The 27558-nt window shown below is 37.2% G+C and overlaps 3 protein-coding genes and 1 long non-coding RNA gene across 4 annotated transcripts in view; 2 read left to right on the top strand and 2 right to left on the bottom strand.

Annotated features, from left to right (window-relative positions):
- The window catches only part of LOC127508849 (gastrula zinc finger protein XlCGF8.2DB-like), a 537748-nt gene that overhangs the window by 477617 nt on the left and 32573 nt on the right, over window positions 1-27558 (bottom strand). The gene's annotated exons all lie outside the window — the stretch shown is intronic.
- The window catches only part of LOC127508848 (uncharacterized), a 630120-nt gene that overhangs the window by 412959 nt on the left and 189603 nt on the right, over window positions 1-27558 (bottom strand). The gene's annotated exons all lie outside the window — the stretch shown is intronic.
- On the top strand, window positions 675-9341 carry LOC127508767 (cytolytic toxin-alpha-like). The gene is made up of 4 exons (XM_051887132.1): window positions 675-1026; window positions 1200-2915; window positions 8765-8874; window positions 8980-9341. The coding sequence occupies exons 1-4, from the start codon at window positions 915-917 to the stop codon at window positions 9301-9303; spliced, it is 2262 nt and encodes a 753-aa protein (XP_051743092.1). The 5' UTR covers window positions 675-914; the 3' UTR covers window positions 9304-9341.
- LOC127508979 (uncharacterized) lies at window positions 21975-27388 on the top strand. The gene is made up of 3 exons (XR_007929059.1): window positions 21975-22381; window positions 27002-27107; window positions 27367-27388. It is a non-coding gene; the product is annotated as an uncharacterized LOC127508979 (long non-coding RNA).

Raw genomic sequence — 27558 nt, forward strand, 5'->3', positions numbered from 1 at the left:
TAATAGGCTATAGTCAACAAGTTTGTGAATATTTTGAATAAAAAAGGAAAAACAAAATAAAAGTGATACATCTGTCATACAGCTATTGTGCCTGCATGACGTGTCTCCCCCCACATTAATAATAAATGTACACATACTGTGAATTCATTTAATAAACTTATTAACCTAGCTTTCTTGGTAGCCTTCAGTAAATTAACTTCTCTAAGAAAATGATTCATAAAATATCAGTTGACCATATGTTTCCTTTCAATTTCCTATTTCCATATTGATAAACAAAATAATAATAATAATAATAATAATAATAATAATAATAAAAAGATTTAGTTCAGTCATCATTTACTCATCCTCATGGTCCAAAAGTTTGTGTAATATATTCTATGTTAAATCAAATAAAATATTTCTTTCTGAACATAATTTTTGTATGTCTATTTAATGCTTTAGACAAATGACTTTTTTATCAGCCAAATTTGATGTACGATAAAAAAGTGTGTATTTACTCACTCAAAAACAGATAAAATAACTAAGGCTGGGAAGCAATTAAAATTTTTGACTAATTGACAATATACACAATTCCACCCTATAATAATAATAATAATAATAATAATAATAATAATCCACCCACTCCTTTTTTTTTTAATCCCCATAAATCATAAGCAGTGTCTCAGAACAAGCTGCCCACGACTGCTGACGGACTCTGTTGTATTAGCTTGTTAGCGAGTTGTACACTGTCCAGCATTTTCTCTATAATTTTGGAGCAATAGAAATGTAAATGGATACGTAAATGACTTCAGTATCTGCGATTTCTTATTCAAAACAAAACCTGCTGTACAGGCTTCTGGTCATCACTTTAGAAAACCATGTTTTCTTTATAATGGTTTCTATAGCATTCAGTAAGTTGCAAACTAATTTGATAAATGTTCTCTTTTTTGTTAGCCATGGAATCAGGGCCAATTGAAGTAGCAGCCCTAGGAAGACCTCTGTATCCTGGAATGCTTTATGACTGCCGCATGGATTCCTTCATTCCAGGTGATGTACCTACCTAAATAAAAAATAATAATAATAAATAAAAATCCCTTATTCGCCCAAATTTTGAATCACTGATTAACAGTCCTTGTGTAGCAACTCGTAACATTTGCACATTTACTTCCAGCAGCATTTCCTCGTACATAGTTAATGGCATAAGCCATTTCTCATTTCAGGTGTTACTCTGTGGAATAAGAAATCCTTGAGCGAAGATTTGGACACACGTCCGCAGCTCCTGACAGATTTGAAGTTCAGTAGCTCTGATTCTCTCTCTAGTAAGTCTGGTCTCCTGGATGTAAGTGCTTCCCTGAAAGCCAGCTTCATGGGGGGGCTGGTGGAGGTGGGAGGATCTGCCAAGTATCTGCATGACACCAAATCCTCAAACCAGCAGTCCAGAGTAACAATGTATTACAAAGAAACCTCCAGTTTTGAACAGCTCACTATGACCCAGCTGGGCCAGATCACCTACCCTCAGGTATTTGACCAGAAAACAGCAACTCATGTGGTCACGGCTGTGCTGTACGGAGCTCAGGCCTTCATGGTGTTTGATCGGACATTTTCCAAAGACCAAAACAAGCAGGAGATTGAGGGAGAACTGAATGTCATGGTCAAGAAGATCCCTGCATTTTCAATTGAAGGAAAAGGAGATGTACAAATGACAGAGGGTGAAAAGAAAAGGGCTAACAATATTAGCTGTACATTTCATGGTGACTTCCATCTTGAGCAGAACCCCACCACATACATGGAGGCCCTGAATTTGTTCGAGCAGCTCCCCACTCTGCTAAAGAAGAATAAACAGAATGGGGTTCCCATAAAAGTCTGGCTGTATCCTCTTCATTTATTGGATAACAAAGCAGCTCAGTTGAAGAGAGAAATCTGCACAAGTTTGGTTTCCATCACTGAAGATATAATTGAGGGCCTGGGAGAAGCAGAGAGGACATGCAAAGACCTGTCCAGAAGTGCAATGGAAAATTCTTTCAGTGATATCAAAGAGAGGCTGCTCTCATTTCAGGCCTCATTTAGCACTTACAAGATCATGTTCATGAAAGCAGTGGCAAAGGTCTTGCCTGGCATTCGAGAAGGACAGATGGAGGAGAAATCACTGAAAGACATCTTGGAAATCCACAGAAGCTCCCCTTTTAATGAAGGCATGCTTAACCAGTGGTTAGATGATGCAAAGTCTGAACTTCACCTCTTGAGTTTTCAAACCAACAAGCTGAAGGGGATCACAATTAAAGACTCGGATGGTCTCAACGCCATCCTCCTTGATCCTGATATTGATGATGTGGTGTGCTTGACTTTCACATCTCTGAAGTATGAAGACCCGTATCTTTTAACACTTAAGGAATACCTGAATTCTGACAAGTTTCAAGAGCAAGATGGGCAGGGGGAAATGTTTTCTATGGCACCTTTCAAAAAATGGTTCAATGATTCTGATATCATAGTAAAGATGAGAGAGAACGTATGTCATTTCAGGCATTTGTCAGAGAGCAATACAGATGCAAAGAGAATCTGCTTCGTTATTTCTGCCATTTCTGATCCCTCCAGTCAAGGCTCCTCCATCTATCTTTATGAAAAAGGGAAACTGACATGCAAACAGGTAAATTTCATGTCACTGCCACCACCGATAGTGAAGGTTGTCTTGGACAAATCCGTGTCCCTGAAACTGTGGAAGTCCCCAGATGAAGAAAAAGTGCAGTACAGAGTGGAGTACAAGCAGGTAAAAGCAGGTTCTGGAGCTGAGGAACAGTGGCTTGTCAAAAACACAGCTTATGAAGACTACACTCTGACTGGATTGGAGCCTGGAAAGCAGTACTGGATCCGCTACAAGACAGTGCACAGAAAGGGAATGAGTCGAGCCAGTGATACTGTCAACATTTTATCTTCTTCAGGTAAGCGCAATTCACATAGTCAGTGTTTGGGTTTGACAACTGTTTTAAATAACAGATGTGACTTTCAAACTGTCCTGATCACACTGCAGCTTACATACAGTATTCAAGCTGCTACTATATGAATGAATAACTACTGTAATATCAAGCCCCTTTTCGGTCCTCCTAATAGAGACTGTAACTGATGTGAATGAGAAGGCGATTTCCTTAACACTGCAAAGTTTTATCTCAGTTCAAGGAAGGAGTTGATCCATCAAATCTTAATTAATGGAAAGTGTCTCTAAATGCTTATTTATTATTATTATTATTATTGTACATTTTTACCCAAGCTCCGATAAACTAAACTAATGTGAGATTCCAGTTGAAGACAGTGACTAGATCTAAAACGTTCAGATGACAAACAGCTCATATCTCTGTTTCTGTGAGTTATTGGCCCCTACATGAAAACAGTGGGCAGTGTGGAGTCAGTTATTGAATTTTTTGAACAGGTTATTGAATGCTGTTGTTATTCTCATGAATAACTGAACAGTATGTGAACATTAACATATTTAGCACTCTAAAACAGAACTGACCACCATCCCAAATAGCAATTGTTTTCTGGCCCAGCTCTAGGCCACACAACAATTTTCTCTCGGCTCATGTACGACAAAGTATGGCGGCCACTGAATGGCCCAAATCTGGATATGAGTAACACATGCGCCGTAAACTTGGCCACACAAAATAGCAACAAAAATCTCAGCCAGGGATCCATCCATAGGCAGTAAAACACACTGTGACAAGCAGGGCGGGGCGAGAGCCATGAGAGAATGGAGCGAGGCCGGTGGCATGATTGCTAAGGAGCATCACCTGCGCACTGCACCGGTCTCATATCTCTCATGGAGGAGCTCCAGAAGCATAAAGGAAGGACCAACAACAGTGAAGAATGAGAGAGGACCAGGCCTGGACTATTTTACATTATGTTTTGTTTATGTGTGTGGGGCAGTGGACCGTGAGGCACTTTTTTGTTGTTTCTTTATTTTATGATTATTAAAGTTACGTTGAACATTCGCCGGTTCCCGCCTCCTTCCCTGAACAAAGAACTTTGCTACATTGGTGCCGAAACTGGGAGGAAGGAGGGACATACTGTCCGAGAGGGGGATCACGGTGCTCAGGAGGTTGTGCAGTGCAGAAGAGTGGAGACCTCGAGTGGCTGCCCAAGGCGGTGGTGCTGGAGTGATGAAAGAACAGGTGGGATGGAGAGCTATTTTCCTGGGTCGAGGTGGGGGGCTGCCATCCAAGAGGGAGTGGAGGAGTCGCCGCTGTTCAGGGAGCCTACTGTCGTCTGCCATGATGGGGAGGAGCAAGGAATGGGGGACTCCCTGCCGGCTGCCCTCAGCCGGAGGAGTCATCGCCGGCCATCAGGGGGCCGAAGAGGATCGAGCCGTCCACCGAACATCCAGTACCATCACATGGCACCGTGAGGAAGAGCCTCTCGGCTGGCTGAGGACCGAGCAACAGCGTGTCTGGGAACCGGACCAAAAATGACAATGACACACCATTTATTATAGGCAAATTCCAAACAGAAGTGAGCATCCCTATGCCCTACTCCCTTTGAAGGACAGAGCCCTTGAAGTGGGGACTTTGGAGTGAGCAGGGCACTTGTGTTTCATTATGTAGCCCTTTGGAACGCACTTGGCGAAGGGAGCAATGAAAGACAACGTAATTTTCTCAGTGACTGACAGCTGGATCTCCACAAACTAGTTCCCAAATCTCTCTGCCGTCCATCGGTTCCAACAAGGACAATGCATTGCTATTGAGCAGTCTTTGAATGGACACGTAAATGACTGCAGAGACCAAACTCTGAGCCACAGATGTGTCTGGTTTTCTCAAAAATGTGTCCGTGAGAGGCGGTAAAGAGTGCAGCGCGTATCTGTGAAGGAGAGCTGGATGAGCGTGAATGATGGCGCACAATCGCGATTAATCCGATTCTTAGCATTTTACATTGATTATCGGCCGAAATTAATGATTCATGATTCAAAAAACATGTTTCAAGATCGATGCATATGCATCGTCAGGATTTGTAATCGATGCATCGAGAAAACTAGTGAATCGTTACACCCCTACTGTACAGTATCCTCTGGTGTGGTGACTGACAGCCACATATTCTCCTCAAAGCATTAGATTCATCTGCGCTGAGGAGCCGTGCCGATGCACAACCCACGTAAAGATGATAATTCTGCAAATAACTGCAATTGCAGGTTTCAAACAGAGATGGCGACAAAGAGGCCAAACTTACGGACTGCAGCTTTAACTTGTGTGCAAATTTGGAATATTGCATAAAAAAATCTGCGTATAAAGCAACGTTTCCATCCAGTGAGTCGAAGAGAACAAAATCGTCAATTGCTGATAAACTGGAGCTAAATATTACTAATAAAAATGGAAGTTGCTGCAGCAGAAACCACTGTATATAATAATTTTCATGTATAATAAATTACTTGCAGCTCAGAGCGCACAGACGAACAATACACTGTCATGTTATCTTGCATTCAGATACCCGGTGAACGTAATCGTGTGAGGCGCTTCTGGGACGGAACTTTACCAAACCACTTTAAAGATAGACTTTGCTCAGGCATTATAGAATGACCAAAACAGCATTTCAGATGCTGTGCAACAAGATCAGTCCCATTGCAAAGTCACATGTCTTTTTTGAAGCGCATCAGGAATTTATTTGGTAAATGTGTTTCTATTGTAGTTTATGCGCATGTTTACATGTCGCATAAAAAAAATGTATCCTACTCATTTGAGAGAGTTTTCATGCACATTTTTAGAATCTATGCGCATCTTGGCGTTTCCGTCCAGTGTTTTTTTTTTTTATGCAATATTCCAAAATGCGCATAAAAGTAAGTGGATGGAAACATAGCTAGTGTTTCCCATGGTGCTGCCTTTAATCACAACCATAAGATACAGATAATTGTAGAAATAATAATAATAAAAAAACTATTGCATAACATTTTTGTTTGTATATGTAACTTTTACAGGTTCAAAACATTGTATATTTGGATAGATGCTGAAATGTACACATATGAAATGTACAACATACACAGTAAAATCCTCAGTAAATATTGCTTAGTGTTTATATAAGTCCATTATGAGTCCAAAGAAACGCTGAAGCAGTGTTGAAGTTAATGAGATGATTAAGTGATTAAGTGATCATTAGTAAAATCAACTGCAAATAAAAGTTCTGTTTATATGACACTGCGTCTTTCATGTACAGATGACAATGTTGTCAAAGCGATCCCCTTTCACACGGATCCACGGAAAAATGAATAAAAACGTAGTATTATTCATGCCAGGCCAGTATTTGGCGATGTCACTTTGTAAAAAACATTATGCGCCTATAGACTGAACACGTAATACACATGCAGGGGACGTCATCGTTTTTGTAGTTTACATAGAGATCATTTTAAAAAACTTGCACTTTGAATCCAGTTTTAAAAAGTTTTCAGGCCCCCAAAACGCATTGTCATGTAAATGAACAGTCAAAATGCATATAAAGTTTTCCATTTTTGGTTGAAAACAGTGTTGTATCAACAGTCCCTATTTTTTTTTTCATGATTTTACTAATGCTCAATCATCACTTAATTCATCACTGAATTATCTCATTAACTTCAACACTGCTTCAGTTTTCTTTTAACACTCTGTAGCTTGGACTCATATAAACACTGAGCAGTGTTCACTGAGGATTTTGCTGTCTGTGTTGTACATTTGAGCATCTATACAAATGCACACAAAAACGGTTTGTACAGTATCCTACCTGTAATGTTTTTTACACAATGTTTTTTACACACAAACATAAAACAACAAACATATTTATTTTATTTTAATGCTACAATTATCTGTATCTTATGTCTGTCATTAAAAGGTTAGTTCACCCAAAAATGAAAATTTCTGTCATTAATTACTCACCCTCATGTCGTTCCACACCCGTAAGACCTTCGTTCATCTTCAGAACACAAATTAAAATTTTTTTTTTTTTTTTTTTTTTTTTAAATCTGATGGCTCAGTGAGGCCTGCATTGACAGCAAGTTAATTTTTCACTTTCAAATGCCCAGAAAGCTACTAAAAACATATTTAAAACAGTTCATGTAACTACAGTGGTTCAACCTTAAAGGTGCAATATGTAATATTTTTGCAGTAAAATATCCCAAAACCACTAGGCCAGTGTTATATATTTTGTTCACTTGAGTACTTACAATATCCCAAATGTTTTCAACTATTAGTAAATCGTGAGATAATTGCAATTTTAACCAAGGCTCCGGGACGTGTGAGGAGTCGCCTGTCAATTGCGTCATACCCGCGTTACCCTCGGTTTCCGGTTTTATTTTGTAGAAACCATGGAAAAACCAAAGACGCTTTAATATATTATCCGTTTTAATAGACATATTTATTTGTATTAACAGTAATACATAATTTTCTCCATTACACAATGCGTTTTAAAAATTTGTAAAAATTAATTCCATGCCATTTATCAACACAAGCCATCCAGCATTTAATATGATATTCTAAAATCGATCTATCTTACTGCAGTGTCCAACAGTGTCTCACAGCAGCCGCCGAGCGAACGCACAGAGCAACGTTATAACATCATTTTCAACACACTCAAATGTATCTAATATGATAAACAGAGCAGTGTTACCTCATACTCATGACCGGAAAAGCGGAAGCGGCGCCGGCGACTGTGTCATAATAAAAGTCCCGCTGCTCGTGAGGCGTGTGTTGCGCAATCGCTCCAGCGGCCTCGTTCAGCTCCCACAACACTCGGTCCTGCTCTGCTTCATGCTAAATAACTTCATCCATGAACATGATTTATTTCCGAGTCCTATCCCTATTCTTTTGCACTGTTCGTTGAGGTGGAGACCACATGTCCCAAGATTCCGCTCTAAAACTTGGCATCATCAAGCTACGCCTTTGTTTTGAATAGGTTTCTAGCGACCTCTAGCGGCCAAAATTATTACATATTGTACCTTTAATATTATGAAGCAATGAGAGTACTTTTTATGCACCAAAAAAACAAACAACTTTATTCAACAATATCTACTGGTGGGCGATTTCAAAACACTGCTTCATGAAGCTTCAAAGCTTTACGAATCTTTTGTTTCGAATCAGGGGTTAGAGTGTATCAGAGTGTATCAAACTGCTAAAGTCACGTGAACCATTGAAATTTCGAAACATGTAACGAAGCCTTGTTTACTGAAATCACATAATTTTGGCAGTTTGATACACTCTCCGAACCACTGATTCAAAACAAAAGATTTGTAAAGCTTCAAAGCTTCATGAAGCAGTGTTTTGAAATCGCCCTTCACAAGATATTGTTAAATAAAGTCGTTATTTAATTTTTTTGGCACACAAAAAGTATTTTCATTGCTTCATAACATTAAGGTTGAACCACTGTAGTCGCATGAACTGTTTTAAATATGTCTTTAGTAGCTTTCTGGGCATTTGAAAGTCTAAATTAACTTTCTGGCAATGGAGGCCTCACTGAGCCGGATTTCATCAAAAATATCTTAATTTGTGTTCTGAAGATGTACAAAGGTCTTACAGGTCTAGAATGACATGAGGGTGAGTAATTAATGACAGAATTTTCATTTTTGGGTGAACTAACCCTTTAAAGGAAACAGTGGCTCACTGGGAAACACTTTGACTTCACAGAAAGGTAAATGGTTCGAATCCCAATTGAACCAGAAGGTTGCACCTCAGGTCCGGTTTTCCTCACAATCCAGCAATGTGTGAGTTGCAGACACTAAAATGTCTATAGGTGTGAAAATGTGTTTTACTCTGCTGCAATGTGAATGCCACCATTGTTTTTCTTTTAGTTCCTTTCTCAGAACAACCTGTGATTGTGGGTGGGACAGGAGGAAATGAATTCTTCTTTAATACTCCTTCCAGCAGCACTTTTGAGAGGATCATCTTTACTTTAAATCAAGTGTGTGAATATTGTTTTCAATTCTATTTTCTCATCTTTGATTCCTACTATTTATTGCCTTATTTTCATTTACTTATTCACATGAAATACATGTGTGCCTTTTAGGAAACACTGAGAACAATCCAGGTGACCTTCAAAGGCGGCCACAAGATTGAAGTTGGCGCTCTAAAAGGAACTTCCCAGCATGAATTTCTATTTGACCACAATGATAAAATTGTTGCTGCAACACTGTGGCCAAATAAGAATCAGAACAGATGTGGAGGTTTGGAATTTGTGGTTGCCAAAAGCAATGGTAAGAGAACAACATTATCTGTCAAGTGTCCACAGCTGGGTATGCCTGTCAAGGTTGATGTGAAGTCTGGAAAGTGTTACGGCATTGCGGGGAGGAGCGGAGATGAAATTGATGCTCTGGGCTTCTACTTCATTTAGCCTCCATCTCTATATATATATATATATATATATATATATATATATATATATATATATATATATATATATATATACACACATATTATATATATATATATATATATATATATATATATATATATATATATATATATATATATATATACACACACATATTATATATATATATATATATATATATATCTGTTGCTGACAGTATTTTTGAATATCTGAGCGTCTAACATCTAAACAGCCAATCATATATGCATGTATAAGTTAGTATACTGTGGTAGAAAAAAAAAATCATAAAAGAAATAAAAAGAAAATAAAGGATATAAAATGAGGGAAGTTGTTGTAATAAGGGTGAATATAGACTCAGAAAAGTCTTTGGAACATTATTTTTGTCAAGTGTGATTTCTGCTTCAATAAAATATGAATGTGTTTGCTGCAGTAAATATATCAAGATGCCCTGAATATTCACAAAGTTTATGAGAAGGTTATGAGAAGATTTGAAAATAGTAAAAGACACATATAGCAAGGACGACTTTAAACAGATATGTCACTTATGTATTTTTGTACACCATGTTATCATGTAATCTAGACTTTAGAATGATTAATCCTGTGAAAGACAATTTTTTTTGCATTGCATTTTGCAATAATTTTGCATTGTTGAATGTAACCAGTCAGAGATTGTATTGTGTAAATTTACTAACCCTTGCATCATTTACAAAGTATAAATATGTATGTATTCTTTTGTTCGGCGAGTCTCTCTTAGTAAATGAAACCAGAGAACTCTCGGCCACTAAATAAACTTTTGTTCCTGCAAAGAGCAATGTTGTCTGGTATATGCTGCAGCACATAGTACAAACCCGATTCCAAAAAAGTTGGGACACTGTACAAATTGTGAATAAAAAAGGAATGCAATGATGTGGAAGTTTCAAATTTCAATATTTTATTCAGAATACAACATAGATGACATGTATCATTTTAAGGGAAAAATAAGTTGATTTTAAATTTCATGGCATCAACACATCTCAAAAAAGTTGGGACAAGGCCATGTTTACCACTGTGTGGCATCCCCTCTTCTTTTTATAACAGTCTGCAAACGTCTGGGGACTGAGGAGACAAGTTGCTCAAGTTTAGGAATAGGAATGTTGTCCCATTCTTGTCTAATACAGGCTTCTAGTTGCTCAACTGTCTTAGGTCTTCTTTGTCGCATCTTCCTCTTTATGATGCGCCAAATGTTTTCTATGGATGAAAGATCTGGACTGCAGGCTGGCCATTTCAGTACCCGGATCCTTCTTCTACGCAGCCATGATGTTGTAATTGATGCAGTATGTGGTCTGGCATTGTCATGTTGGAAAATGCAAGGTCTTCCCTAAAAGAGACGACGTCTGGATGGGAGCATATGTTGTTCTAGAACTTGGATATACCTTTCAGCATTGATGGTGCCTTTCCAGATGTGTAAGCTGCCCATGCCACACGCACTCATGCAACCCCATACCATCAGAGATGCAGGCTTCTGAACTGAGCGCTGATAACAACTTGGGTGTCCTTGTCCTCTTTAGTCCAGATGACATGGCATCCCAGTTTTCCAAAAAGAACTTCAAATTTTGATTTGTCTGACCACAGAACAGTTTTCCACTTTGCCACAGTCCATTTTAAATGAGCCTTGGCCCAGAGAAAACGCCTGCGCTTCTGGATCATGTTTAGATATGGCTTCTTTTTTGACCTATAGAGTTTTAGCCGGCAACGGCAAATGGCACGGTGGATTGTGTTCACCGACAATGTTTTCTGGAAGTATTCCTGAGCCCATGTTGTGATTTCCATTACAGTAGCATTCCTGTATGTGATGCAGTGCCGTCTAAGGGCCCGAAGATCACGGGCATTCAGTATGGTTTTCCGGCCTTGACCCTTACGCACAGAGATTGTTACAGATTCTCTGAATCTTTGGATGATATTATGCACTGTAGATGATGATAACTTCAAACTCTTTGCAATTTTTCTCTGAGAAACTCCTTTCTGATATTGCTCCACTATTTTTCGCCGCAGCATCGGGGGAATTGGTGATCCTCTGCCCATCTTGACTTCTGAGAGACACTGCCACTCTGAGAGGCTCTTTTTATACCCAATCATGTTGCCAATTGACCTAATAAGTTGCAAATTGGTCCTCCAGCTGTTCCTTATATGTACATTTAACTTTTCCGGCCTTTTATTGCTACCTGTCCCAACTTTTTTGGAATGTGTAGCTCTCATGAAATCCAAAATGAGCCAATATTTGGCATGACATTTCAAAATGTCTCACTTTCAACATTTGATATGTTATCTATATTCTATTGTGAATAAAATATAAGTTTATGAGATTTGTAAATTAGTGCATTCCTTTTTTATTCACAATTTGTACAGTGTCCCAACTTTTTTGGAATCTGGTTTGTATGTATATCATAAGACAATATATTATCACTGGTGTCAAAAGTATTCACATTCATTACTCAGCTAGAAGTATAGATACTAGGGTTTAAAAAGACTTCTGTAGAAGTTGAAGTATCAACTCAAGCTTTTTACTCAAGTAAAAGTGTAAAAGTACTGGTTTCAAAACTACTTAAAGTATAAAATTAAAAGTAATGTAAGGAAAAAAATGCCATTAAGGACAAAAGCTTAGGCCGCGCCAGTGTTGGGGGTAACGAGTTACAAAGTTAGAATAGCCTACTTATCACAACATGGTCAATCGCGTTGTCAATCACAAACGCTAATTTATTCAAACGTCTCTCTAACCACTCTACCTACTGTAGCTTAATTGCGGAGGACGAAGAGAAAGCACCCGTTTGATAAATGAGCCAGTAGTGGAGAAATAATAACTTTTAAGAAATAATCTTTTTTGAGTAACGACCCCAGCTCTGGCTATGTCCTCCTTGCTGGAGTGTGACGTGATTTGTGTCATGTGCAGGTGCGATGGATTGTGTACAAACCAATAGGGTGTCGGAATGGTATATGTTTATACTTCTCATCCAACCACAATCAAATTCACTCTATCCGGATGGCACGATTTATCTAGATAGGTTTTATTTATTTTTTTATTTTTTTTCAAGCCAGAATGAAAACAAGCCAAAATGAAATAGGTGTAACGAGGCTATTTTTAAAATGTAAGGAGTAGAAAGTACAGATAATTGCGTGAAAATGTAAGGAGTAGAAGTAAAAAGTCGGCTGAAAAATAATTACTCCAGTAAAGTATAGATACCTTACTTAAGGAGAAATTTTGGGTAAGTATTTGTACTCTGTTACTTGACACCTCTGCATAGAAAACAGCTCAAATAACAGAAATCAATATAAAAAGAATTGCCAAAATACAAAATAATTATGTAAATTGATAAAATAACTGATAGAGAGATTTTGTGTGAAATTACAGTTTTTTACGATTGTTTACACACTAAAATAAAAATTTCCACACAATTTGCAAAATTCTACTCCAATGAGCAAAACACCTCCACAGATTTGCACAACATTACACACAATGTCTGCTTCACCCTTTTTGCAAAACATTACACACAGTGATTTGTAAAACTCTACACACATTTTCACACCTTAGACACAGATAAGGATTGTGAGGTTACTTCCTTGTCATTACAAAGCCCCGGATTGCCAATGACCACCAATGAACGAATTGGATAATCACATCCACCAGGTGTGGAAGCACACATGTGCTAAATTGAAAACGCAGCACTCAGGTGTGCTATAAAAGGCAGCAGGTGAGTTCACCTGTCTTCAACAAAAATGGAAGGAGCTAGAAGAAGAAGAAGAGTGAGAATGAGAGGGGGAGCACAAAGAGGAGATGAAGGAGGTAGAGGAAGAGGAGAAGGAGGTAGAGGAGGAGGCCCAGGTAGAGGAAGAGGAGAAGAAGGAGATAGAGGAAGAGGCCTAGGTAGAGGAAGAGGCCTAGGTAGAGGAAGAGGTAGAGAAGGACTTGAAGAGTTGATAGAACCTGAACAAAGAAGACGAGGAACAAATTTGACTCAAGAAATCCGTGCAACACTTATTGACCATGTTATCAACCATGGACTGACACTGATGGAAGCTGGACAAAGAGTTCAACCAAATCTCAGCAGAAATACTGGTGCGTCAGTAATTCGGACATTTCATCGAGAAAACAGGTAAGGTAACCACACAGTACATTGAAACTGAAGCTTGCTGTACTTATCAATATTGTTTACTGTGACATTTGACAGTAGGCTGCATGTGTATTTTTTTATATATATTTTTTTTACATAGGATTGAGGGTCGAGGACACCAAGGTGGAAGGGGCCCTATGTGCGAGAAATCCAAGCCAATATCATCATTGATGACCATATTTTCAATAACATCCAACAAGTCTCTCTGTCAACATTAGGTCGAATCCTCAAGAAAAATCAAATATACATGAAGCAACTGTATCGGGTAACATTTGACAGAAATTCAGAGAGAGTGAAACATCTGCGCAATGAGTATGTGGAGGTATGTATTGTTCATCTTACTGTGGTGTGGTATTGTGCACTGCTCATAATGTTCTGGCACAAAAAAATACTGTGCAATAGATATTGAATAGCATCTTATTGTCTTTTACTGTGTTTCAGAGAGTCTTGCAAATGGATGCTGTAGAAATTCAACATAACATCACCCTTTGCGCTGCTATTACACAAAATGGGGTCCTCCACCACCATGCAAATCTGGGACCCTATAATGCAAATCTAATACTTGCATTTCTTGAAAGATTGTACAAGATTGTCACAGCATTAAACCAAGTGGACCAGATGCGGTACATTGTCGTTTGGGACAATGTCTCATTCCATCGGGCTGCTCTGGTCCAGAATTGGTTCCATGAGCACCCTGAATTTGAAGTCTTATACCTTCCCCCATACTCCCCCTTCCTGAATCCAATAGAAGAGGTTTTTTTCAGCATGGCGGTGGAAGGTATACGACCTGCGGCCCCATGACCGTTTGCCCCTCATTCAGGCCATGGAGCAGGCCTGTGATCATATCGAAGCAGCTTCTGTGCAGGGGTGGATTCATCACACGAGGCGATTCTTCCAACGGTGCCTTGCCAATGAAGACATAGCCTGTGATGTGGATGAAATCTTATGGCCTGATCCAGCCAGACGGAGAGATGATGAATAGTTACAGTATTCTTGTTGCTTTTACAGTAGTTTTTCTTCAGAGTCAAAGTGCACTGTTCTCCCCTAGTCCTTCCTTACAGACTACCTTCCTAGATCTTTTGGAACAGAATGGCTCCCTGATTGTTTTAAAGTGCTGAACATTTCAAAAAACACTGTGTCTGGCTTCGTCACCAATAAATCTGACCTCAGCACTGTACTAGAATGCCACAAGAGAGAAACACTGACATCTTTCATCAACCTTAGACACCACGCATCTAACCCGAGACACCAAGCAACTTATAAAACATTACCAATTGCCAATATATAATAACGTTTCAGTCTACAGTTAAAATAAGTAACGTTAAAACAGCAGACACTTAGAATCGCTGAAACACCAAACTACACAGACAGGTGTTTGAATCCTGTGAGCCGTAATTAGGATGTTCCCTCTACAAATGAACTTTTTTTTTGCCAGTAATTATTTGATGACATTTGACCGTTCATGTTTGAAAAAAGAGAATATTAAACAAACCTTTAAGTAACCTAGATCGACGTCGTTTCTCTGGGGCTGTTTCGCAGTCTTTTCGGGGCATGTAAACGGCTCTCCTTGACCTTGCGAACAAGCCACGCCCTTGTGCTGTCGTCAGACTCGAAACCCCAAGTATTTAGTCTGAGCCGACACCAACCCGGGAAGAAGCTTGTTGTAGTCCAAACCGGTCGTTTTTTTATAGGCATTAAACTGTCATAACTTTAAAAGACAATATCTCCGTTTGCATTGAACTTTCAGTGCTGTAACTTTGCAGATACTGTTTATGCTCAAGCAGCAACATTATACAATTATACACTAACTAAAGTTAAAAAGTGAAATCGCAATGAACCACCCCTTTAAGACATGTTAAACAGCACCCATAAACACAATCAAGCCTAGAAAAAAAACAGTGAACCACCCCTTTAACCCTCTGGAGCCGTATGGACTATTTTTTATGATGGATGGATACATTTATTTTGGGCTTCAAAAATAACCCCCCCCCCCCCCCCCCCCCCCCACACACACACACACTGCAAAAAATGCTTTTCTTACTTAGTATTTTGTCTTGTTTCCATTCCAAATATCTAGAAATTGTTCAAACAAGATGCTTTTACTAGATAGTTAAAATGACATAAGTTGTTTTTTTCTTGTTTTATGGGAGAAAAAAAAATCAAAATGAAGTGAGTTTTTGCTTAAAACAAGCTAAATGATCTGCCAATGGGGTAAGAAAATAATCTTGTTTCTGTTTAGGACTTTCAAACAGATTTCAGATTTTTGAAAACAAGAATAAATATTTTATGTCATTTTAATTATCTAGAAAAAGCATCTTGATTTATCAATTTCTAGATATTTGAAATGGAAACAAGACAAAAATACTAAGTAAGAAAAAAATGTTTGTAGTGCAGGATAATTTTAAATATATCTCAGATTGTGTTTGTCTGAAAGAAGAAAGTCATATACACCTAGGATGGCTTGAGGGTGAGTAAATCATGGGATAATTTTCTTTTTTGGGTAACAAACCCTTTAATGTCTTCTTTTATCTTCGGTTGATTTCATCTAAGGCTGTGGCTGGAAGTTTTTCTCTTTTTCTGTTCTTGTTGTTTCTTTCTTTCAGTGATTCTGCTGGTTAACAGCAGGACTGGTTTACGTCACGTGACAAGCATTGATAACGACACAAGAGTGGGTAACTTCTGTCCACCTCGTCTATAAGCAAGGACTAAAATAAAGAAATTTAATATGAATTAATATCAATTCTGGAATAAATTTTTTTTTTAAAATCGTAAACAAAACAATTGCAATAGTTAGGTGAATCGATTTTTTTTCTCCCAGCCCTAACATCTATATAGCAATAATAAATAGTGCGTGTAATTTCTCCAGTACCAACGGAAGAACTGATAATGTCCAAGCTTATCGATACTCTGGTCTTTCATAATTTAGCCCCGGGGCCTGTTTAACACTCAGGGGTCGGCTGGTCGCGCCTGCGATACCACCTTGCTTTTTTCTTATCAGTATGAAAGAGACTCAAAATACTCTGTCAATGTTGCACATACAATTAAGAGTTATACACCATTTTAATCTGAGTGTACACAAATAAAAGAAGATATTTCACAGAGTAAAAACAAAATGTTGTGCTTTTTGCAAAATAAAGAAAACTAACATGATGCGTGATCTGTCGTCTCCCTCTGAACGAAGTCCAATCTGATGGTTCTCAGAAAATGAAGTGTAACTTAGTAAATACTAATCACAAAAAAATTAGACTTATGTCTAAAGAAACGTAGAAAAATGTCAGGTTTTAAATCGTGTAAGTCAAATCGAAAACAAATATTCTCTGTTTATGTAATCTGTATGAAAAGAAAGCCATGTCAGACGCCCGTGATTCAGCTCATTACCGCTAATGCGGCCACGCCCACGGAGCGAGCGTTATTCAGACGCAAATTCTGAGGCAATACATGTATACATCGTTTCAATCATGTATTTATTGTCTTGAAAAGTGTTTATCTGTATGTTATAGGCATGGTTAGCGATCTCTGGAAGCCTCTGTTAGTTCCTGGAATGTCACATAGCCTGTTCTTCTTTAGATTAATTTGTGGACTAAATGTGTACAGAGCGCCCTCCGGCTGCAAGTATGAATTGAAAACACAGTATCCAGCCTTCATAGTGATGACAATAAATACTGAATAAATATTACTCCTCTGTATAGAAAATTGACATAAACATGAGAATCCATCAATATTTCTCCAAATGTGCATGCTTTTAAGCTAAAAGGCTATATGAAATGCCATAGAGGTAACATAATTGTTCAGACACTTTGCATCACAGAAATACATTATATTTTAAAGTATATAATAGAATACCATTATTTTAAATTGTAATAATATTTCACAGTATTGCTGTTTTTTCTGTATGTTTGATATACCATGATGAGCTTCAGACATGATCACAGAGGGTTTTTTCATAGCCTACCTGACTGAAAGGCCTCATTATTATGCAGGTCATTAGAGGTCTTTATGCGATTCTTTTGTCTTCTCAGGTGTGAATCACAGCATTATTCACGAAGATTCACACCTCCACGCATACTGTGTTTCTTGACAAAAAGTGTCTTACAAAAACTAAATCAATATATTGTTTTATATGAACGAGTAGGCAGGATAATTTCATATAATTTTGAAGCAAAAACTCTAGTCTACAACCTCCAATAACCAGAAGTCTTGTGAACACAGATTTAATATAATTTTTTTGGTCTTATTTCAGTGACTTAAGTTTTTTGTTTTTTCAATAACCATGCATAAATGTTATTCCTTCAAAAAAACAAACATGTACATACATGTTGCTCACATATTATTGTAGCCTAGTTTGTGCTGAATACAGTGTAATGACACTTTTGTCATTAATATGTTTATAAACAACTGAAAAAAGCACAAATGTCAGGGCATGTCAAAACTTCTCCAGGGCCCCGAAAATCCTCAGACCCCAGAGGGTTAAACAATGGAGGTTGCTAACTTGTGATTACTTTAGATTGGAAACTTGCCCATATAAAGTCAACAACACATTCTGTCTTAACTGTAAAATTGCCAGAGCAGAGAACAGATGCTAATGAAAAATAAATGTGATTTTACTTTACAACAAAGTGTTGAATTTTTTTTACAAAGTTCAGCTCCACACAATTGATTTTGTAGCTTTGATGCTTGTGTTTATAGTTTTAAGAGAATGTGTTTGTAAATAACTAAAGTATATGTAAACCTAATAGAACAAAGTGTTAAAGAAGACAAAAAATGGTATACTGTACATACTAAATTTCCTCAAACAATGACTTAATCATTCCAGTTTTATGTTTGTGTAATTTTGATATTGTAGTGTCTTTAGTCTTGTGATTACATTACATTACATTTGTATTGTATTTATTGTATAAATACTGTTTCTTTTACCTTGTAATTTTTGTACAAGTCTATTTACTACAAAAACACTTATAAAAAAAAATAAAAAAGTAACTGACTATATTAAGCCAAACAACTATGGTGATGTATTTGTTCAAACAATATTTTAATCTGAATTGAGTCTAGGCATACTACAGATTTAAGCTATACTTTATGCTATAATTTATTTGTGTAACTATAGTAAACTTGAATAATTTTGTTTTATACTGTTCAGATACATTATTAACAACTAGAATAAGGCTCGAAATTGCGACCATTTAAGTCGCATATGCTCCCTAAATTTAATCTGTGCGACCATTTGTGCGAGTGCAAATAATTATTGAGGTGCAACCTGTTTTCATTTCTCTACAAAATGCTGGCTAATTACTGCAGAGTATGTGCCTGCTGTGAGCTGATACAGTGGCCGGTCCACCGTTCTATCACATAACCAATTAAACTTCATCTTTACCTTCTTGCGTTTAAAGCAGATTTTAGGTTGGTTAATATTAGCCGTCAATCACTCCTTTTCACTGCACATATCATTTATACCATTACATGTATCATTTACAATATATATGATAAAGTTAAGTGTACATCATATCTCATCTCAGAGCATGATTCTGACTTCATATCATTGCTGTTGACTGGAATGTGATTATTTTTATTTTTGTCTTTTAGTGGTGACGTGTATGGGGTGGCGATACAAGATGTCACAAACAGTCTGGCCTATAACACGTTTGTCTTAGGGCTGTTTATTGTTTGTTTGCTCTATTGATAATATTTGTTTAACATACACATGACCAAGAATGCCGTTTTTCTGAATATCCTGAGGAAAACCATCACTATTGAAAATGTGACACTGATTGCAATAGTTCAATAAACTGTAAAAAGTAGTTAAAATTAAATCACTTACTTTTTAGAGGCAATATTATCTGTTTTTGTGCCGTTTCAGAAGCGAAAATAGTTCCAAAGATCATGGAGGACAGCAGGACCATGGCCCATTTTCACGCACAAGATTTACATACGAAGGAGGAAACAATGGTGTTTGAGACTCACTGTATGTCATTTCCATGTACAGAACTCTTATTATTCAACTATGCCAAGGTAAATTTAATTTTACAATCTAGGGCACCTTTAAAAATATTCTTTCCAACATTTATTATATAAAAAAAAACATATACACAACATATACAAATTTTTGAAATTAAAATTGAAGATGAAGCACACATTTAATAAGATTAGAGAAAAAAATACCTTTATAAAAAATGCCCTGGGGTAAATATGCAGATTTAAATATCAAAGCTGATAGAACACTGATGAGAATATTGCTTCAGAATAAATTATTTTTACAACACAAAAATTTTTTTTTTTTTTTTCCAGACAAGTGACTTTTTACTTGGAAAAGTGAATGACAAGGCTTAATGTCGATGCCCTGTGTGTGTATATATATATATATATATATATATATATATATATATATATATACACACACACACACACACACACAGGTGCTGGTCATATAATTAGAATATCATCAAAAAGTTGATTTATTTCACTAATTCCATTCAAAAAGTGAAACTTGTATATTATATTCATTCATTACACACAGACTGATATATTTCAAATGTTTATTTCTTTTAATTTTGATGATTATAACTGACAACTAAGGAAAATCCCAAATTCAGTATCTCAGAAAATTAGAATATTACTTAAGACCAATACAAAGAAAGGATTTTTATGGAGCATGGAGCAGATCAGTATGTGGCACTGCTCAGGTGTTATAAGAGCCCAGGTTGCTCTGATAGTGGCCTTCAGCTCTTCTGCATTGTTGGGTCTGGCATATCGCATCTTCCTCTTCACAATACTCCATAGATTTTCTGTGAGGTTAAGGTCAGGCGAGTTTACTGGCCAATTAAGAACAGGGATACCATGGTCCTTAAACCATGTACTGGTAGCTTTGGCACTGTGTGCAGGTGCCAAGTCCTGTTGGAAAATGAAATCTGCATCTCCATAAAGTTGGTCAGCAGCAGGAAGCATGAAGTGCTCTAAAACTTCCTGGTATACGGCTGCGTTGACCTTGGACCTCAGAAAACACAGTGGACCAACAGCAGCAGATGACATGGCACCCCAAACCATCACTGACTGTGGAAACTTTACACTGGACCTCAAGCAACGTGGATTGTGTGCCTCTCCTCTCTTCCTCCAGACTCTGGGACCCTGATTTCCAAAGGAAATGCAAAATTTACTTTCATCAGAGAACATAACTTTGGACCACTCAGCAGCAGTCCAGTCCTTTTTGTCTTTAGCCCAGGCGAGACGCTTCTGACGCTGTCTGTTGTTCAAGAGTGGCTTGACACAAGGAATGCGACAGCTGAAACCCATGTCTTGCATACGTCTGTGCGTAGTGGTTCTTGAAGCACTGACTCCAGCTGCAGTCCACTCTTTGTGAATCTCCCCCACATTTTTGAATGGGTTTTGTTTCACAATCCTCTCCAGGGTGCGGTTATCCCTATTGCTTGTACACTTTTTTCTACCACATCTTTTCCTTCCCTTCGCCTCTCTATTAATGTGCTTGGACACAGAGCTCTGTGAACAGCCAGCCTCTTTTGCAATGACCTTTTGTGTCTTGCCCTCCTTGTGCAAGGTGTCAATGATCGTCTTTTGGACAACTGTCAAGTCAGCAGTCTTCCCCATGATTGTGTAGCCTACAGAACTAGACTGAGAGACCATTTAAAGGCCTTTGCAGGTGTTTTGAGTTAATTAGCTGATTAGAATGTGGCACCAGGTGTCTTCAATATTGAACCTTTTCACAATATTCTAAGTTTCTGAGATACTGAATTTGGGATTTTGCTTAGTTGTCAGTTATAATCATCAAAATTAAAAGAAATAAACATTTGAAATATATCAGTCTGTGTGTAATGAATGAATATAATATACAAGTTTCACTTTTTGAATGGAATTAGTGAAATAAATCAACTTTTTGATGATATTCTAATCATATGACCAGCACCTGTATATGCTATACACACACACATTTTTATTGTGGTGCTCCTAATTTTTTGAAGTTGGAAGCACCAGTGCTACCAAGTAAAAAAGTAAATTTGGAGCTTTAGCCAGCCTGTTCAGCTACTTCCAGCTTAAACCAGCTGAAACCAGCCAATCAGCTTAGGCTGGTTTTAGTTGGATTTTTCAGCAGGGCAGTCACAAAAGTAATCAGATTAAATAATAAAATATAGTGCGATATTTCAAAATAGAACTACAAACAATGCCATGTCGTGGTGTCTCCCTCTCCTTCTGTTTGATAACATGGGGAACTGTGATTCTGCTTCACAAATCAAGCAGAGATTGACCACGCTCTGATCGAATGAGTGATTGACAGCGCTCTCATCCAGTGGCGTTGGGCATTGTCAGGTTGACAGAAAATCTAGCCCTATGATGTTGGGGGGGCACCAGGGGTGGCCAATCATATTCCAGGGGGGGTCGGTGCCATCCCGTGCCACCCCTCTAGACACGCTCCTGACCGGTGGTTCTTAAAAAAAAAAATAATAATTTAAACAATTACATTGAGAGCATGTGTTTGCGGGACATTTGAATGACATTTTGAATTTGAAATGTGGACATTTCATGAGTCCTCATATTTAAAATAGCTTTAAATACATACTAAAGTTTTATTAAAAATGTAAAAATGCAAACAGTTTTGTGTGATGGGCATGTTTAGGGATAGGAATAGTGTAGGGGGAGAGAATGTACAGTTTGTAAAGTATAAAAACCATTACGCCTATGGAATGTCCTCACTAAGATAACAAACAAACCTGTGTGTGTATTTACACCACACCCTTGAGACGCTGCAGGACTGTGTTCAGAAGTGTAACGGCGGTGCCATGGGTGTGGACCTATAAATCTAGCGGATCTCCGCTGTTCACAGCAGTCTGACTAGAGTGTAACGGTCATCTACTTGACCTCAGCTACAGCAAGAAAGATGAACAAAATCATTTTCGGCTTCTCTGCAGTCGTTCTGTATTTCGCAGCAGGTAAGATGCTTTTATATATATATATATAATATATATATATATATATATATATATATATATATATATATATAGCCTACTGTATAAAATAGTAGATTATTTGTTTGAATATTTCTGGTCAGTTTTTTTTGTGTGGCGAATGAGCTGCTTTCATTCCACATCTATTCAGTCATTGTGGAACGTGAATCTGTGATAAATTTAGAAGCTGTGGTTTATGAGTCATTCTCATCCGTAATATTGCTGTCAGTGATTCGAGCCTACACCAAGCTTCCAAAAAGAAATACTCTTGATTTTTAGAACTTTTTATATGTTTATATAATTATATTTATTTTTCTATCATTATTTTTAAACTGGTATATTTGTAGACAAAGGTCTCAGCTAATGAACATTTCTGAAAATGTTTTTCTCTAAAAATGTACATTTATTCACTTCAGAACTTAATTTGTTCCATCAGACACATTAAAAAGCATATTTGAATTTGATTCATCCAACAGCAGTATAAAGTCTTCAATTATGTAATAATGGTATTAGTAAAGGAGCTAAAAACAAAAAAAATAAAAAATTCCTTAATTCTCTAACCTTCTTTTTAATACTAAACATATATAATCAACGTTCTTAGGTAAATCAGACATGATATCATGTAGTTCAGTTGTTGTTTTAATATTTAAACACAATGAATTGAAAAATGAGTAAGACATTTCTTTCCAAATTGACACAAACCTTCACCTGACGGTGTTAAATACTGACAGAGTTGACAAAGGTTCAGCTGGGGCCAAATTTAGAGTAAATGTAAATAGAATCATGGAACAACATTAGAAGAATTCCCCATATGCAAAAAACATATTAAATCACATCATATAGACTTTTTGAGAGCACTTGTCTAAAGGAGTTGACTTACTTTTTGTATTGTTTGATATATTACAGATCTCCACCTTTCAATTTATATTTTTGAATTTGTTGCATTTTTAAACACTTTGTTCGGCAGTTTTACATGTAACCTCATGCTGAGGACAGGCTAAATTACATGTACATGTAAGTATAGAGCATGTATTTGAATAATAGTAACAAAATTATTTAAAAATAAAAGCAATGAATGTCCTGAGTGTCTGAAGTATCGAGATTTCCTTTAGATGTAACATTTAAAATATTTTTATTATGATTAATTTATTTTTGAACATAAAGCAGGCTTTTGTGTGTAGGACACGTTTTGTCCCTTGATTATCTCAATAATCAGTGCTATGTTAATACAATTTGTAACATAGAACGTTATATCGGGAGGTCTGGTTCATTCTTACCCATTTGTCGATGTGTTCATGAGAGAGACAGGTTAGTTGAGGCAGAGAGATCAAACCAGTTACATAGGAAAACTTGGCTGAACTTGCCCACTAAAGAACCCGTCAGTTTGGCTATAGACCACAGTTGTGAATCTGAAATAGTATCTGTCATATCTCTGCTAATATTTTGTAGAGTAGAATGGAAGTTCATTTGTGTTTTGCAGAGAGAATATAGAAAAGAGCACATAGTTTCTTTGTAGTTTATACTTTCAAAACTTGGATACTGTTAGATTTTGTAATCTCACTTTAATTTTTGGTTTTGGTGCCTACTCCTTTTCTTGACTGAAGTGTTACTGAAAAGGAATAAAAAATGAATCTACCCCTAACTGCAACATATCACATGCACACAACAGCATAATTAATTATAATATTTTAATAAGAATATTTAACTTCACCTCGGCTCCACTCCAGGGGCGCAGGTGCTTCTGTCTTGATCTGTGCTCACGATTTCATACGGACAGGAAATTGATCGTACGGCAGCGTGGGTATTGTGTTCCCACAGTGTTTCAACGCAGCACGAGTTTCCTTGAATGGGAATGTCTAGGTTAGGTATGTAACCTTGGTTCCCTGAAAGGGAATGAGATGCTGCGTCACCCTGCCATACTCCCGGTATGCCTGCAAGCGACTAGAAGCTAACACTGTTTGGTCTGGGTTAACTATAGTTTCCTGGTCGCTGACGTCACCGGTCTACGGCGTTCCGTCAAGACATTGGACAGATTCTATACGCACTACACGACACAATCACGCAGCGGCATTCCCACAGCGCTTCGACGCAGCATCTCGTTTCCTTTCAGGGAGCTAAGGTTACATATGTAACCGAGACGTTTTCCCAGGAGGTCTCCCATCCAGGTACTGACCAGGCTCAACCTTGCTTAGCTTCAGTGTTGGGCTACAGGGTGATATGGCTGTGCAAATAACTCCAAAATCTCAGACAAGTTATAATATAACAGATATATTAATTACAACTATAGTAGATTTCTGCAAGTTTACATTTTACGTGCAAGCTTTGTCACTGTGCGCACACTGCTGTTTTGTCCATCATTTAACGCCATACATCACGAACAGTTTGATGATCCATTTTGCGAGTTATATTTGCTGTGTGAACTTCTGTATTATGTATGCCTCAGTGTACTGGAATGACAGCGAGCTTGGGGGCAAGGAGCACGAGCTCATTTGCATTTAAAGCAACCCACCCACAAAAATGGCTTTATTTTGCTCACACCCAAACGCTATAATAAATGATCTGTGGGTTATTTTGAGCTGAAACTTCAGACACATTCGGACACCAGAGACTTAAATTACATCTTGTCAAAAGGGACATAATAGGTCACCTTTAAAAGTACATATGCTCCATGTAGTTTCTTAATTAATATGAAGTCACAACCTGCATTCACAATAAATATAATTTTAATTGAGTTTAGCGTGTCACACTGCAGAACACTATAGGTGCTTCTCAATACATAAATTGATGCTGCGTTGTTTGCTCACTCTATTATCCAGCTCAGGCATCACGAAGAAGACCTTTTATTAATATTATAGTTATAGACTACTTAATAACTTTATAATTACTAAGAAAGTGTTTGGATCGCTTTTCCAATTCAATCACCAAAGAGAAGAAAATGTATTTTATTGCATAATAATTAATGAACATATTATATAGTCATAGTTCTGATATTATATAGTCAGCAAATTAACTATATACTGCAGCATATATTTGCAACACTATACTTCATATATGCAATATACATTGTATTTAGTGAACCAGACTTCTTCTGCTCATTGCTATGAAAATCCACTCATAAATTTAGTGCCTGATGCTGCTCATAATTTTCAACCTCTGAAACGCAAGCTCACCACCTTTTGTTTTCCATATTTACCAACTAGGTTGGTAACCAAGAGTCTGTTTATTTTGGGCAGTATCAAACAACATTCGGTTTCAAATAAATATTTACTGTAACCTCCACCCACCCTACTGTCGGTGAGAAAATCTGCTCTAAAGAAGATTACATGATCATACGCCTGGAAAACAGGTTTAACAGGGATTAAGAAAAGAGAGACATTTCACAGAAAAGAGGGAAGAACTTTTTTAATTATCTGACATGTCACAATCAAGTCTATGCTTGGTTAGATCTTACAAAACCAAAAATAAATCTGAAGCACACTCTGTTTGTGTAACAGAGTATTTAATGGCTCAGATAATTAAAGCCTTTTCACCATGTTTACCCTATTGCCTTTATCCTACGGTATGCTTTTGTTTAATTGATTCATGTTTCAAAACCCTGTTAGTGAACTGTGACTGGAATTAGAACTTGAAAATAACTATTTCAAACATAACATGGATCATTCAGTATATGATACGTGTAGCTACTTATTGTGTAAGCTGGAGTAAGTGTGTATGGATGGGGGTTCGTTTGCTATAGTTTCTTCAGAATTGAGCTTAATCAAATAAAAAAAAAGTCCTTAAAGGTAAAAATGATTCATAAATATGGTATTGTTTTTGTACATTTTTATACTGGGAGTTAATTACTGTATATTAAAATATGATATGCTCTCATATAGATATAAAGATAAACATGGGTGAGTGAGTGAGTGAGTGTGGTAGATCGGAGGGGTGACCGTTTTAATCCTTTATCCTTAAAAGCTTTTAAATTCCATCCAGGGTGTGACCGAAACCCGCCTGTGTAGATTTCTCTCTCTCTCTCTCTCTCTCTGTGTGTAATACAAAGGGTATATTTGTACCTGTATGTGTTCCAGATATTAAAGAATGTAACCTTAAAATGTTATCTCATTTAAGAAATGAAAATTCTGTCAACATTTACTTACTCAATCAATCCATGGGTTACAAAAGGAGACATTTAGAAGGAATAACCTTTTTTTTCATATTTGGGTGAACTATTATTGTAGATGAACTGTGCTTCCAGTCAACTACATGTTTAAGTTTTGTTTAATTCTTCATCCCTCTGTTGCTGTGAATGACATGTGTACTGTAGTAAAGAAGCATGACTCGCACACTTCTGAGCTAGAGCACACACTGAGAAGAGAAAGGGTTGAGAAATGGTGAAAATGTTACTTATGTTGCCGATCAGATCAGAAACAAATCTGCAAAATGGTGCATTAATGCTCTCACCTTACCTTTCCAGTAAAACAGCAGATTCAGAGAACTGTTTATTACTTTTTATACTGAAGAAACTTATATGCCTTTTAAAAAAAGATTTGAATAAATTCCATGAGGGGTACCATGTCACTAACAGCTTCAAAAGTTTCATGAATCTGCTCTCTCTCAGTTCAGGCCCTGGAGTGTTATGACTGTAAACTGGGATTCGGGAGTCTTTGCTTCACAACCAAAAAGACATGTGATGCTGGTCAGCAGTGCTTCAGTGGATTAGGGACGGCTGGTAAGTTTATTCTGTTCAAAAGCTGTTGAACACCCTCATTTTTTTTGAAAGATGTAAATGTTCATTAAAGAGTCATTTTTTTGCATCTCCTTAAATCGTAAGATTTAATATACTAAAACTGAGTAATTAATTTAATTACTTGTTACGCTTTCCAGGGTGAAGAACATTGTTAATGTTTGCATATATTTTTTCTGTTCTCAGACATTTTTTAAATTATATTTTAAAGCTTAATCTATGTTTTCTTGCATCTCAATTTCAGCTGGTTTTGTGGATATTAAGATGAAAGGATGTCTCGAAGTGTCCAAATGCAATAAAACTGAACAGGTGAATTTCCCGTCCAACTCAAGCACACAGATATACAAGATGACGAAGACATGCTGTTCTACTGACCTGTGTAACTCAGCTCTGGGTCACTTCTCTGCTGTCAGCATGGCCTTCACTACCATCACTT

The sequence above is a fragment of the Ctenopharyngodon idella genome, chromosome 3 (assembly GCF_019924925.1).
Source record: "Ctenopharyngodon idella isolate HZGC_01 chromosome 3, HZGC01, whole genome shotgun sequence".
Taxonomy (NCBI): Eukaryota; Metazoa; Chordata; class Actinopteri; order Cypriniformes; family Xenocyprididae; genus Ctenopharyngodon; species Ctenopharyngodon idella.

Bases quoted from the DNA above. Each gene is read 5' to 3' on its own strand.
- LOC127508767 (XM_051887132.1), top strand. From the start codon at position 915: ATGTTCTCTTTTTTGTTAGCCATGGAATCAGGGCCAATTGAAGTAGCA. The intron at 1,027-1,199 runs GTGATGTACCTA...TTCTCATTTCAG, and splicing joins CATGGATTCCTTCATTCCAG to GTGTTACTCTGTGGAATAAG. The intron at 8,875-8,979 runs GTGTGTGAATAT...TGTGCCTTTTAG, and splicing joins TCATCTTTACTTTAAATCAA to GAAACACTGAGAACAATCCA.